The 12,661-nt window shown below is 33.4% G+C and overlaps 1 protein-coding gene across 1 annotated transcript; it reads right to left on the bottom strand.

The window, feature by feature from the left end:
* Positions 1 to 10,091: 10,091 nt before the first annotated feature.
* On the bottom strand, positions 10,092 to 11,830 carry LOC139870700 (uncharacterized). Its single transcript, XM_071858487.1, has 3 exons — positions 11,520 to 11,830; positions 11,200 to 11,422; positions 10,092 to 10,625 (listed from the first exon to the last, which is right to left on the bottom strand). Exons 1-3 carry the CDS (start codon positions 11,796 to 11,798, stop codon positions 10,177 to 10,179), a joined length of 951 nt encoding a protein of 316 aa, XP_071714588.1. The 5' UTR covers positions 11,799 to 11,830; the 3' UTR covers positions 10,092 to 10,176.
* Between the last annotated feature and the right edge of the window lie 831 nt (positions 11,831 to 12,661).

The following is a 12,661-nucleotide window of genomic DNA, read 5'->3' as shown; positions in this document are numbered from 1 at the left end:
CCAGAACCGAGACATAAACCGGGCTTAAACGTACGAGACAACGGAGCTAAAATTACAAGTCAACTATGCACAAGAATATAATATAATATATATATAATTAATATAAATTATATATATATATATATATATATATATATATATATATATATATATATATATATATATATATATATATATATATATATATTTAAATAAAACGTCGGCAAGAAGAAAATAAAAGCAAGTGGCCTGATACAGCTGGCCATGCGATCGCATGGCCTGGCTGCCTTAATCCCATGAGATCGCATGGCAGGGAAAAGGTGGCCAGGTCCTATAAATTGGCCAGTTTTCTGCGAATTATACACACCTTTTCTCTTCTTTCTTTGCTTATGTAAGAATTATATATTTATAATTTTAATTTTAATTTAAGTTAATTTTAATAATAAAGTTATGGTTTAGTTGGGTTATTATAAGAAATGTTTTACCGGTTTTAAAGTCGGAGTTCTGTCCATGTAACGCTACGCGATAAATAATCACTGTAAGCTATGTTTTTCCTTTTTAAATTAATGTCTCGTAACTAAGTTATTATTATGCTTATTTGAGCCAAAGTAATTGTGATGTTGGGCTAAATATTAAGATGGGGTTATTGGATTTTGTACCACAATTCGGGTTTGGACAAAAGACCGACACTTGTGGACATTGGAATATGGACTATTAATAGATGGGGGTATTGTCTAATTGAATGATAACTCATTGGAACCTGTCGAACCTATCTTCAAATTAGTTAATCTAATAATTATTAAAATGATTATGTATGTCCTATTTAGTGACGTTTATACGACATCTTTTACGATCATTTAATTAATTATTCGGGTTGGGTAATTGATTATTCATTCTGATCAAGTGGGTAAATTAATATTCATATCTCATTAAAACAGGGGTGGATTACATACAAGGATAATTGGTGTAATTTTTAACAAAGTATTAAAACCTTGGATTACACGTAGTTGATAACTTAGTGTAATTATTAACAAAGTATTAAAACCTTGTTACAGTTTAAATCCCTAATTAGTTGGAATATTTGACTTCGGGAATAAGGTTAATTTGACGAGCATTTTATAATTATGACCGATGGACTATTATGGACAAAAACCAAATAGGTACCAAATAATCCAGGACAAAGGACAATTAACCCAGGGTAACAATTAATTAAAATCAAAACGTCAAACATCATGATTACGGAAGTTTAAATAAGCATAATACTTTTATTTCATATTTCATCGTACCTTTATTTACTGTCATTTTAATTACTGAAATTTACTTTATCGCAATTTAAATTCTGTCATTTATATTATCGTCATTTATCTTTACGCTTAAAATATATAATCAACAAACCGGTCATTAAACGGTAAAAACCCCCCTTTATAATAATAACTATATATATATACATATATATATATATATATATATATATATATATATATATATATATATATATATATATATATATATATATATATATATATATAATTGTTTAAAAATATAGTGTACGCAATAAGCCGTCACCCTGTGGAACGAACCGGACTTACTAAAAACTATACTACTCTACGATTAGGTACACTGCCTATAGTGTTGTAGCAAGGTTTAGGTATATCTCATCTATATAAATAAATAAAACTTGTGTAATTAGTATTGTATTCCGTATTAAAAATAATAGTATTTCGTATACACCGCTGCACATATCAGTATTCTCAATAATACTAACCGTGATATGGAATGAGGACAAAGAGAAAATTTTCCTTGACTCACCTTAAATTCTTTATGTCATAATGTCAGAACGTTCATACGAGTCACCGTAATATAATCCCGGAAATTATATTACCCTAATTCATATGTGCATTCGACATTATTTCACTAAATCAAGGTGGTGTGTCAATCAAATTAAACAACGTGAGATTAAGATGGAATAAAAGTTAGATATAAATAGAAGAGTTTGAGTATAAATGCACAAGTGGTCAAGTAATTCCTACTTCAAGTCTATATGCCGGTTGTAGTCTAGACTCACTAATGTACCCTATGACTCGGGGTTGACACCAATGAACTCTAAATCCCTACAACCTGGCTCTGATACCATCTGTAGCGACCCGAAAAAATTGTCATTGACGGCGCCATCTACTTAGGTCCCGTTACGTGGTCATAAGTCTTTAAAACAACGTTTGACCAAAATATGTCGAATTCATTTCAATTATAAAGATGTTTCAAAGTTTACAAATTAGTTCGATGGCCAAACATGTTACAATGTTTTAAGTACAATTGAAACCTATGCGACACAAATTAAGTTAAGTCAAAAGACGCTCCACGAATGCATGTATACTCGACATCCAAGCAAGTATCAAAAATAATGTGCGGAAGCATGTATCACCTAGCGTTCAAGGACCTGAGAAAACATATAGAAAACTGTCAACGAAAAACGTTGGTGAAATCATAGGTATATTAGTAAAGTTGTTTTTAAACCACAAGATTTAATATAGTTGATTATCCAAATCGTTTTGTAAAGTATGTTCACGAGCACCCAATTATCAAGACTTAACTGTTTTGTACCCTGTTATGTAGTGTTAGAACATACACTATACTCGAAAATATATTTCATCCGCTAACGGTAGCGAACCGTCCGAATGAGGGCTCGTCAAGCCAAATTTGATCACATGACATAAGTTCACGTTTACACCCTGCAAGTGTAACTAATGATAATTGAATTGAGGCTTTCTGTTCTAACTCGCTGTGGAATGTTTGTTTTCGTACTTGTGTTCAAAGCATAAAAGTATGATATGTATATGTTTCTCATCCCATAGTTTAAAAGTAAAAGTTGTTGAAAAAGGTGGGACTATGATCTCACCTCGAGTGCACGAGTAAATAAGGTACTTCACAAAGTAACGTGTGCAAGAACGAATGCTAGTCTTGACCTAAACAAATAGGTTGTATCAATATCGGTAAACACGGTCGGTCAAAGTGTTCAATTAGTCATATGGCTCGTTACGACTCAATTAATGTAGCATGTGAATCAAATTGTCAAGTTTCATGCAAGATTCAAGTATAAAAGCATGTTAGAACGATTGCATAAGTATTCGGTTAAGTTTGGATAAAAGTCAACTTTGGTCAAGTCAAGTCAACAAAAAAGTCAACACGTTCGGGTCGGGTCTCGGACAATTTTTCTGAGTTTTAAAAGCATATATGAGCATGTTAAAACAAGTTACATGTTAATCGGAGGTGCGTAGCATAGTTGGAATTAAATGTAAGTTGCAAATTTGGACAGCCATTTTTCAAAGCTTTAAGCCGCGCCGCGGCTGGAATGCCCGCGCCGCGGGTTAAAACTTGTTTTGGGGGTCAAGGTTTTTGATGGTCCCAGACCATCTGGGTTAGAGTTAAGCCGCGCCGCGGCTTGGAGGCCCGCGCCGCGGTTGGCACCTGATCAAAATTCTGGCAATTTTTCAAGTGTCATAACGAGCCAAACTTCAAACAAACATAATTAATGACCCGTAAACATTTAAAACACGCACCCTATATCGTTTGAAAGGTAATTTAACGAAGAATACAACTAAACATATTTCATTGACCAAAACGTCATTTACAATAATCAAAACTAAATTGAAGGTTCAATTAATGCTCATCATAAATGCTTTCAAGTTCATAAATAAATTTGGTGATTTGGGAATTAAATGTACACATATAATACGCCGTTTCGTAGGTAATTACGTATACAATACAACTAAATACTTACAAACAACATTACAAGTCATTTAATGCATCCAAAGTTCATTTTACTTCTATCAAACCCTAACTCAAAATCATAAATTTAGCAATTATGTTTATGGAGTCTTTCTAAGTCAACCTACACATCAAATTGAAGCTAGTGATGCTAGTAACACATTTAATACATGAACTTTTAACATTTAACTACATTTAAGCAACTAAATCTCAAGATCAACACACCAAGTTTCAAGTTCATGCTAGTTATTTAAAATAACAAGATCGAGCATATACTTCACATATTAGTTAGCCCATGCTAAGACACTAACCAGTCCCTGGTTAGTATTTTTAGAAAGTTACCCAAATGAGATGTAATCGGTATGGATTCGAAGAGGAAGATGCAAGGATTTCAAATATGTAATTTGTTTGAGTTGATGCTTGTTCGATTTGAAATAGATGATGATTCTTTACTTAGGGTGTTGAGAGAAAAAGGGAGGAAGTATCAAAAGGTGGAGGATGAATGAATGGAGGAGATGGGTTGACTCTTTGACCTAGTTGGTCAAGTTTGGCCATTTGACACAAATAGTCCATCGAGTTTGAAGCGGGTGCGTGAATTACCTAAACGAAATATTTTAAAACGCGTATTAACGGAGGATGTTATAATTATATAACGGACTTTAAAATAGTATAACGGAAGGTAAACGGAAAAAGGCGGGATGTTACATCTACCTTGGTCGTGAAGTCATTTTCATTACTTTGGCCTCCATTATCATGTTCGTTCCTTGTCTTCATTCTAAGAAATGAAATAGGTTAAAAATGAAAACACACGTAAACCACACACACCACACCACTCCATCTTGCTCAACACTCGTTGCACCTCACTCGTTTGACAAGATTTGAACCCGTAACAATGGTAGCTAGTCATTGCTACACGAGTACATCACATCAACTCGTTAGTATGATGACAATCTTGCTCGATGATAGTAAACACAAATACGATATAATCACAACATAATTAGTTAGCCCATGCTAAGACACTAACCAGTCCCTGGTCCGACCCGTATCGTACAAGTCCCACATTTAATGCACATATAATAAAGTCTAAGTCTAGGCACCTATCACCAGTCACCTAAATCCCTTAGCCCATGCTCCGATACCACTTGTTATGACCCAACCCGTCATTAAACCGACATAAATTTTTTTTTTTATAACAACAACACCACAATTATGTTTTCAAAACACTTCCAATACATCAACAAGTTTAAACAACTTTAATATGTTAAATATATAAATTCAAGTATCAAAATAGGCATAACGACCCATGGGTTTCCAAGACCCGTTTAACATAACCAAAAGATAATTTTGACCCAAAGAGTTTAAGTTCCAAACAAAAGACGCGTTTGGGATTAAACTACCCAAACTTAGGTCGAAATCCAAAAGTATCTTCCAAATGTCCACACAAGGGAGATCTCTAATCCACAAGCTTACCCTTACCCTTATCCGCACCTGAATCTAAAAAGAGTAAACAAGGAGAGGTTAAGCAAAATGCTTACTGAATGCAACAATTATACATATACATATATAATTCATTTACTTGCAAACACTTACACCACTACTGCATACCGTGCTAGCAATTCAATAACCATGTAATCACAATCACAATAGGCTAGCGTCACTAAAAGCATATAATCACGATATAATATGCTAATACTACAATCATTCAACCAAGGTTAACCATAACACACACACACACACACAAGTGAACGGTACTCGCACAATGACCGATAGTGTACATATACGTACGATGTAACACTAACCCCTAAAGTGGTCGTACGCAATTGACACAAAGCAAACGATAAATTGGTCACACCCACCCATCACGCACATATGTGGTCTCCATCGCAACAAGATTAGCGAATCCTCACGCCCGAATGACACTATAGTGAATCCTCATGCCCGGATAACACTAACCACATAGCCCGCAAGCAAACAAACTATATACACATATATATATATAATTATTCCACTCACCTTATCACTTTGGTGAAAGCCAGTAACAAAGTCCCGTAACCTTCAATGCAATGTACGTATTACATTAATCACACAATTAATACACAAACAAGCTGGACTACATACCAACCCATAACCCTAGTGCAATTATGATCCATAGTGCAAATGTGACCCATTTGCACTACTAAAACACATACTAGGTCATGACTATCAAAAATCACTAATAACTAGTGATTATAGTCCAAATACACTAACTAACACAAGTCTCGAGTAATTAATCCTCATCTTGCTAGTTGGGTTACACAACACCCATTTGACCCACTTCAAGGTCAACACTTACATTTGGGTCAACCATGAACCCTAAGAACCCCCCATTTACTAACACATAGGTGTGCTAGTGATTCAACAACAATTTAAGACTCATAAACCCCAATTTACATCATCAAACCCTAGATTATGAATCTTTGGGTCTACATACATAAATCTTACCCAAAATTCCCAATTTACCAAAGAAATGGGGCTTACACCCAACGCATGACCAAAACCCAAGCCATAACTCAATTTAAACACTAGAACTTGAAATTGGAACTTACCACAATACCAAAAGATGGTTAGCAAGTGGATTCAACAAAACCCAACTCCAATTGGTGAGAACTAGCTTCTTCTTCACTTGAATCAAGTTTTCTCTCTCTAGGTTCTTACTCTCTCTCTCTCTCTCTAAATGGGAGTGTTTGAAAGGATAAGAAATGAGCTAAAGATGAGCTTGGAGCCAGATTTGTGGCCTAAAAATCGGCATCAAGGTGAAAAGACCATTTTACCCCTTTTTAAAACTCAAAAACAAGTTCCAAAAAGTTGCTGCAAGACACGCGTCGCGACCCCGATCCACCAAGCCCCAAAATCTGGTCACCTGCCAACATATCGCGACCGCGATAATGTTGGTGCGACCGCGATGACCAGCAGTTTCAGCAATTTTCTCTTTTTGATTAATTTTAGGTCAAACGTGGTCAATTTAACATTCTAAAAGATGGATTACATACCTTGGTACTCAAATGACGTCCAAAGCATCACGTTTCTGAAAAACGGGGTGTTACATAAGAAGACGATTATGTCATCTTGTTTTCATTGTTCATAATTTTCATTTAATGTTTGGGAGTGGGCATGCGGTTAGATGGTTTAAGCAATTCTTGATTTATTACCTATCACCTTGATCATACGAGCCCAATGGTATAATTTAAAATGTTGAAATTGATTGATGTTAATTTTTAAACTGTCAAAAAAGCTTCTGTTATAAGATTGGTAATTGAGGTTGTTTTTTAACAAGTTTGCAATTTGGATGATAATTGATAATTTGGATGATAATTGATGTTTTTTAAACGTACTCGTGCATGGAAACTCTATTCTAGGTCTAATACTATAGTAGATATTGAATTTGAAGGATGTTGATCGTTTTTATTACTGATAAGACTGAATTTATGTATTACAATTACATTTACAATGAGAGCTCATTTTATTGATAAAACATGGAAAGGATCCTGTGCAGGGTTATAATTTTATAAAGAATTAGATTTGATTTGATTTTTTGTAGCAGTTTGAGCCTGTATTTGTTGCGATTGATGATGTAGTCACATTTTGCTGATCCCATTCAGGTTTGTATACTTACTTGCGGGTGCTTTTAGAACACACTTTACGGCCTTCAACGAAACTTTCGTTGTTAACGTGGTAAAGTGATAACAGTCACAACTATATATTATGGGCCGTTGCCCGTTGTCAATTCTTAAGTTGTGAAAAATGGGGTGAACCACGAACGGAACAACGAAGAAGCATGGAATTTGATTGGTTAGAATATTTAATGTTAATTGTTTTTTATTTTATTTTTCTTCCTACTAACAATAATATTTTACCACATCACTCACAACATTTACAACAACGTCAACTTCTTTCCACAACGATGGACACGTTAACAAAAATATCCCTACAACATCACGCCATCACAACACCGTAAAGAATGGTTCATAACACCGTAAAGAATGGTCTTATAGAGTAAATTATTGGCCAGGAGATAAGATCTAAAAATTCGATAATAATTTTTATAATAGATAATCCATATAATGCCAAATAGATTGAACAACGCCAAGATAATATTCTTGATGTTCTTTTTCTTGGATTTATAGAAGAACTCTATGAATCTAGATATTAACAAGTCTGGATCCGGTCCGCGTGATGCGGCGGGGGCTTTCGGCTTGTGTATTCATATTTAACGTAGCGTTGTGTATTTACAGAGGGGAAAACGGCTCATGTCTTAAGCGCTGTTTTAGATGTCGTTATCTTAAACGTTTTTAGAAGTGTCCGTTTCGAACGTAGTTAGTTTTTTTTTTTTCAAAAAAAAAATTCGAGTGTAACGGTGCTGTCGGAGAAATTTAACTTGCGGCGAACAGAAAGATACGGGTTGTCGTTGTGTTAAGTGTTTTTTAAAAAGTGTCTGTTACGCGTATAGTTAGTCTCATTGGGTTCGTGAGACTTTTTCGAGTTGAACGGTAGTCTCGGAAAAATTTAACTCGCACCGAACGAAAAGATAGGGCCCGTTATAAATTCGGGGGAATTAGTTTCTTTTATTTTAATAAAATTATATGTTTACACTTTCTACCCCTGAAAAGTGTAAATTTGAGAGGTTTTTGTGTAAATTGATCTGAAGTTGAGGGACCTATTGTAGTGTGAATGCAAACGCAAAACTACAACCGAAAATAACTAAAACTACACATTTTGCCATGTGTTTAAGTGTACAAGGGTTAATAGTTTATTTATATATTTTATTTCGTTTATTCCAAAGTTACTACTATTACATCTAAATGTATCATAAATTATCAATTTAATATCATTACTTAAGCTCTTTTCAATCCTCATATATATGGGGATGATTCTCACACACACTTTTTTGATCCTCACACATCTATTTTAACCTTTTACTCTTCTAATAATACTCAATTGGTGTGTGAGGATCAAAAAAGTGTGTGTGAGAATCATCCCCCCATATATATATATATATATATTGAGTAATTTATTTCTCAACAGAATGATGTCAAAATGATTTCATGGAATCAACTTCGTATTAACAAATTCCACTTTCATTTCACTTTTACAGCATATGCAAATTAAAGTAAGTCAAGTTCAAATTTCATTTAAAAAAAAAATACTCCGTAAGACCACTCTAAGTAAAACCACTCTCAACCATGACATGCTTCTTGACTGAACTCCACATCAACGCCACATCAACAGTTCTTAGAAAATACTGAAAAAAACTAAACACTACCAATCATAATATATTTCTTTAAAAAGACAGGTCCCGCTAATTTTAAATTATCAATTATCAATAAATAAATTAAATACTCGGTAGTAAATAATAATACCCACCTCCTCAATGTTTATTGTCACTATCACCATTTTCCTGCAAAGGGTCCTACATCTTGACGGTCCTCAAACTTCTATGTTGAGACGAAATTTAAAACTTCATCAAAATGACTTAAAAGGACGAGTCATTACCTATAGTGTCTTTTGAAATCTTAAAATGATGGAGCAAAAGACGGTAGCGTTGGCACCTGTCTAATAATAATATAAATAACAGATTGAAAATAAACAAGGTACAAAACTGAATCTTCAAAAATTAAAAATCTTGCCTAAAACATACAATACAATTACAGTAGAATATGAAAATAGTCGACAATAAAAAAGATAAACTAAATAAAACTATAAGAGGCCTAATTCCTATGTATAATTAATTTCATTGTTTAATACATGTATAGAGTAACTACTTTACGAAACTTTAGTAACTATTAAACGATAAAATAATGCTATTATAAAATTTGCAGTATGAAAACTGATGTGACCTATGTAAATAATTATTAAGTAAACTTCTACAATTGTTTCATTTAATATCACTCTCTATTTAGGTTTTGAAGATTGATAATCCAAACAATTGGTTTAGATGAATAAATTAGAGAGACTCAATTAAAATTATTAAATATGAGCTATTAATATTTCATTGGAATTGAACTTGATAAGAGAGCTCTGTCTCCGCCCGCTACTGACCTCAACAAACAACCACCAACAAAGTGGGTAAACAAATTAAATTTAACTTTCATTTGAGCTTAGAACTATAAATTTATACTGTAATTAGTATAATCGTAGTTTAAGAGATTGTACCGTAGATGCCCTTAATCTACAAGTTTAGTATATCTATTAAATAGTAGTCCGTATGATGGATATATCACTATCTGTATATTTAAACGAACTACACAGCGATCCTAAATTGAGGCAAGTGGTGCTTTATAGGGAGAAATTTCCTACAATCTACCATTAAATTATATAAACATCACTTCTATTTTTCAAACTCAACAACAATCATGTAGTTAAACGTTACATATACTTGTCACAACTAAAATTATGTTACAACACTTCAACCGCAGGGGCAAAATAGTTAGACATGGGTAAATTTTCCACAAGATCCATAGTTAGCATTGATGCTCTAGCCCTAGTTCTAACCGGTCTTGTCATGTAATTAGCCACCGGCAACGGTTCGATCAACACCATCGACGTTGTTCGTTCAACGACTCTAAGCCATTTAGCTTCAACATAGCGTTGCTTTCTCCATGGTCCCAAATGCATTTTCTTTTCCTTCATACAACGTTTTGCTGCATTGCTCAGTATTTTAATTACATTTTGTAATCTGTCCATTTTTCCAACGAAAATATTGGGCAGTTTCGATACGAGACCGTTGTATTCATCGCTTCCTTTCTTCATCTCGAATTGACTCCGAAAATCTAATTCGATAATGATTCTCACTTCTCCTTTCTTACTATTAGAATTATCGATCACGTCTACAAACGTATGTTCACCTATATATTGAAAAATAAAAAAGTTAATGTGAGTTTAAAGTCTGTAAAGGAGTTGCACATAGGATTATATGTTAACTTTAATATAAGGATTATTGAATTGAATTGTACATGGTAACGATCATTGAATTGTATTGTACGTACATGTTAAGAGCGAACCTTAAAATCGGTAGTTGAAAAAAATTCCTAAATTATTTACACTAGGGCCCACATACAACCCGGTTTCTTACTTTTACTTCTTTAAAGTAATTTACTAAAATTTCATGAAAATGATTGATTTTCACATTAAATTCTGGTAACACATACAGGTGTCTTTGAGAATTCTAGAAACAACCTTTTTTATTTTTAAATAAAATAAAAGGAACTTTTATTTTATACAAGTATATATAGAAAACTAAATAAAACAATACTCCTATGTTAATTAAATAGTAAGAAGTATACTTTAGGTATGTTATATCATTTATTTATGTGAATAACTTACTTAAAAAACTAGTTAAAGAAGTATTTTTTTTCTTTTATAACATCAATTCAAATGTACATTTTCTAAAAGTGAAAATAGTAAATGTTTAAGTAATACCTGATGGGATATCTGATGAGCTCTTCCATTTAGACTTGCAAACGGCTGAATTGTAGCCGGAATTTTGTAACCGGTGACAGATTTCTCTCATACGACAGCTCCGGCAACCGGAAACTGGTCTTGCACAAGAACACACATTTTCATTCACATCTAATTCCGCAAGTACTTCCTTTGTTGTTGTTCTGATTTTTGACTCTAATGATGTCGTTCTAAACAATGTTGTCTGTCACAAATTAATAATAAATAAAACGTTACATGTCATGAATAGAAAATATTCCACACCAAGGCTATATAATTACTCGCATCTAAAAATAACTTACATGTAAGTTTTGATGTTGGGTCTCCCAGAATTTAATTTTATCTTCAACTTTTTCGGGTTCTTTATTGTCTTCATCATCTTCAAGTTCTTGTTGAATATGGTGGTATTCGAATTCAGTTTCAGGGGACGAAATTAAGGATGTTTCGTCTTCAAGAAACCCAAATATTGAGCCGGATAATTGGACAAACGGTTGATCACCGGAGTTATCAACACCGGTGTAATTATAACTTGGTGACAAAACACGGTGGCTCATCGGAATTCTAGTGGTGGCTCCGCCCATTGAAGTTTATTGAAGATAAATAAAGTGTTTTTGTTGCAATGAAAATAATAATGAAAAACTATGGTTTTTATACGTAAAAAGGATTGGTGAAGTTTAGGGTGATCAGATGCCACGTCAATTTCTAGGTGTTTGTTTGATGAGTCTCATCTTGACAGTCTAAGACGGTGGGCCCACCAGCTTGGATCCACGTCGTCATTGAGTAAGTAATTTCGAGAGGATATATTCGAATATTCGGGAAATTTTTAGTATTCCGTAGTATTATTGTAAGATACTAAACAGACCTTAGAGTTTTCGTTATCTTCATATTGAGCCATTTAAGTTTTTAGAAAATATAAAATGTGCACTTTAGATGTAAGTTTGAACTTAATACCCATTATATTATATTACGATTTCAAATATATGGATTGCACAAATATAACTAAACGAGAAATTGGTCTGACGAGCGATGATGCGTCGTGTTTAGATTGGTTATGTTTTGGGGTGTGCTTTCATTGGTAATTAACTTACATGCGGTAAGTTTTGCCAAGAGATTTAGCATGGTCGGGAAATATTTATAACATTACATTTGGTTCGTAATTTGGCCTGGAACGTTTAACAGTTGTGGTGTGGTTTTGATTGATTAACGGTCGATAAACCGAACGATTATGAGAAAGTTTAATGGTTTTTTAGTTAAGCATTTAAAACATAGATGAATGAAAAATGAAAGAGAAAAAGGAAGTGAAAAAAAGTACGGTTAGTTAATTGAACCATTAAAAAAAACAATTAACAGTTGGTAACCCAAACATTAAAAAAAATAATGAAATGGAAATTGTGGTTGAACAAAAAAAGTTTTAAAAAAATTGTTAAAAAATAATACGAAAATT

This window comes from Rutidosis leptorrhynchoides, chromosome 1 (genome assembly GCF_046630445.1).
Source record: "Rutidosis leptorrhynchoides isolate AG116_Rl617_1_P2 chromosome 1, CSIRO_AGI_Rlap_v1, whole genome shotgun sequence".
In the NCBI taxonomy this organism is placed as follows: domain Eukaryota; kingdom Viridiplantae; phylum Streptophyta; class Magnoliopsida; order Asterales; family Asteraceae; genus Rutidosis; species Rutidosis leptorrhynchoides.
This window is presented reverse-complemented; position numbering and strand designations above follow the sequence as displayed.

Coding starts and splice junctions, on each gene's coding strand:
- LOC139870700 (XM_071858487.1), bottom strand. CDS start 11,798: ATGGGCGGAGCCACCACTAGAATTCCGATGAGCCACCGTGTTTTGTCA. Junction 11,423..11,519: donor CCCAACATCAAAACTTACAT/GTAAGTTATTTT, acceptor AATTTGTGACAG/ACAACATTGTTTAGAACGAC. Junction 10,626..11,199: donor CTCATCAGATATCCCATCAG/GTATTACTTAAA, acceptor TTCAATATATAG/GTGAACATACGTTTGTAGAC.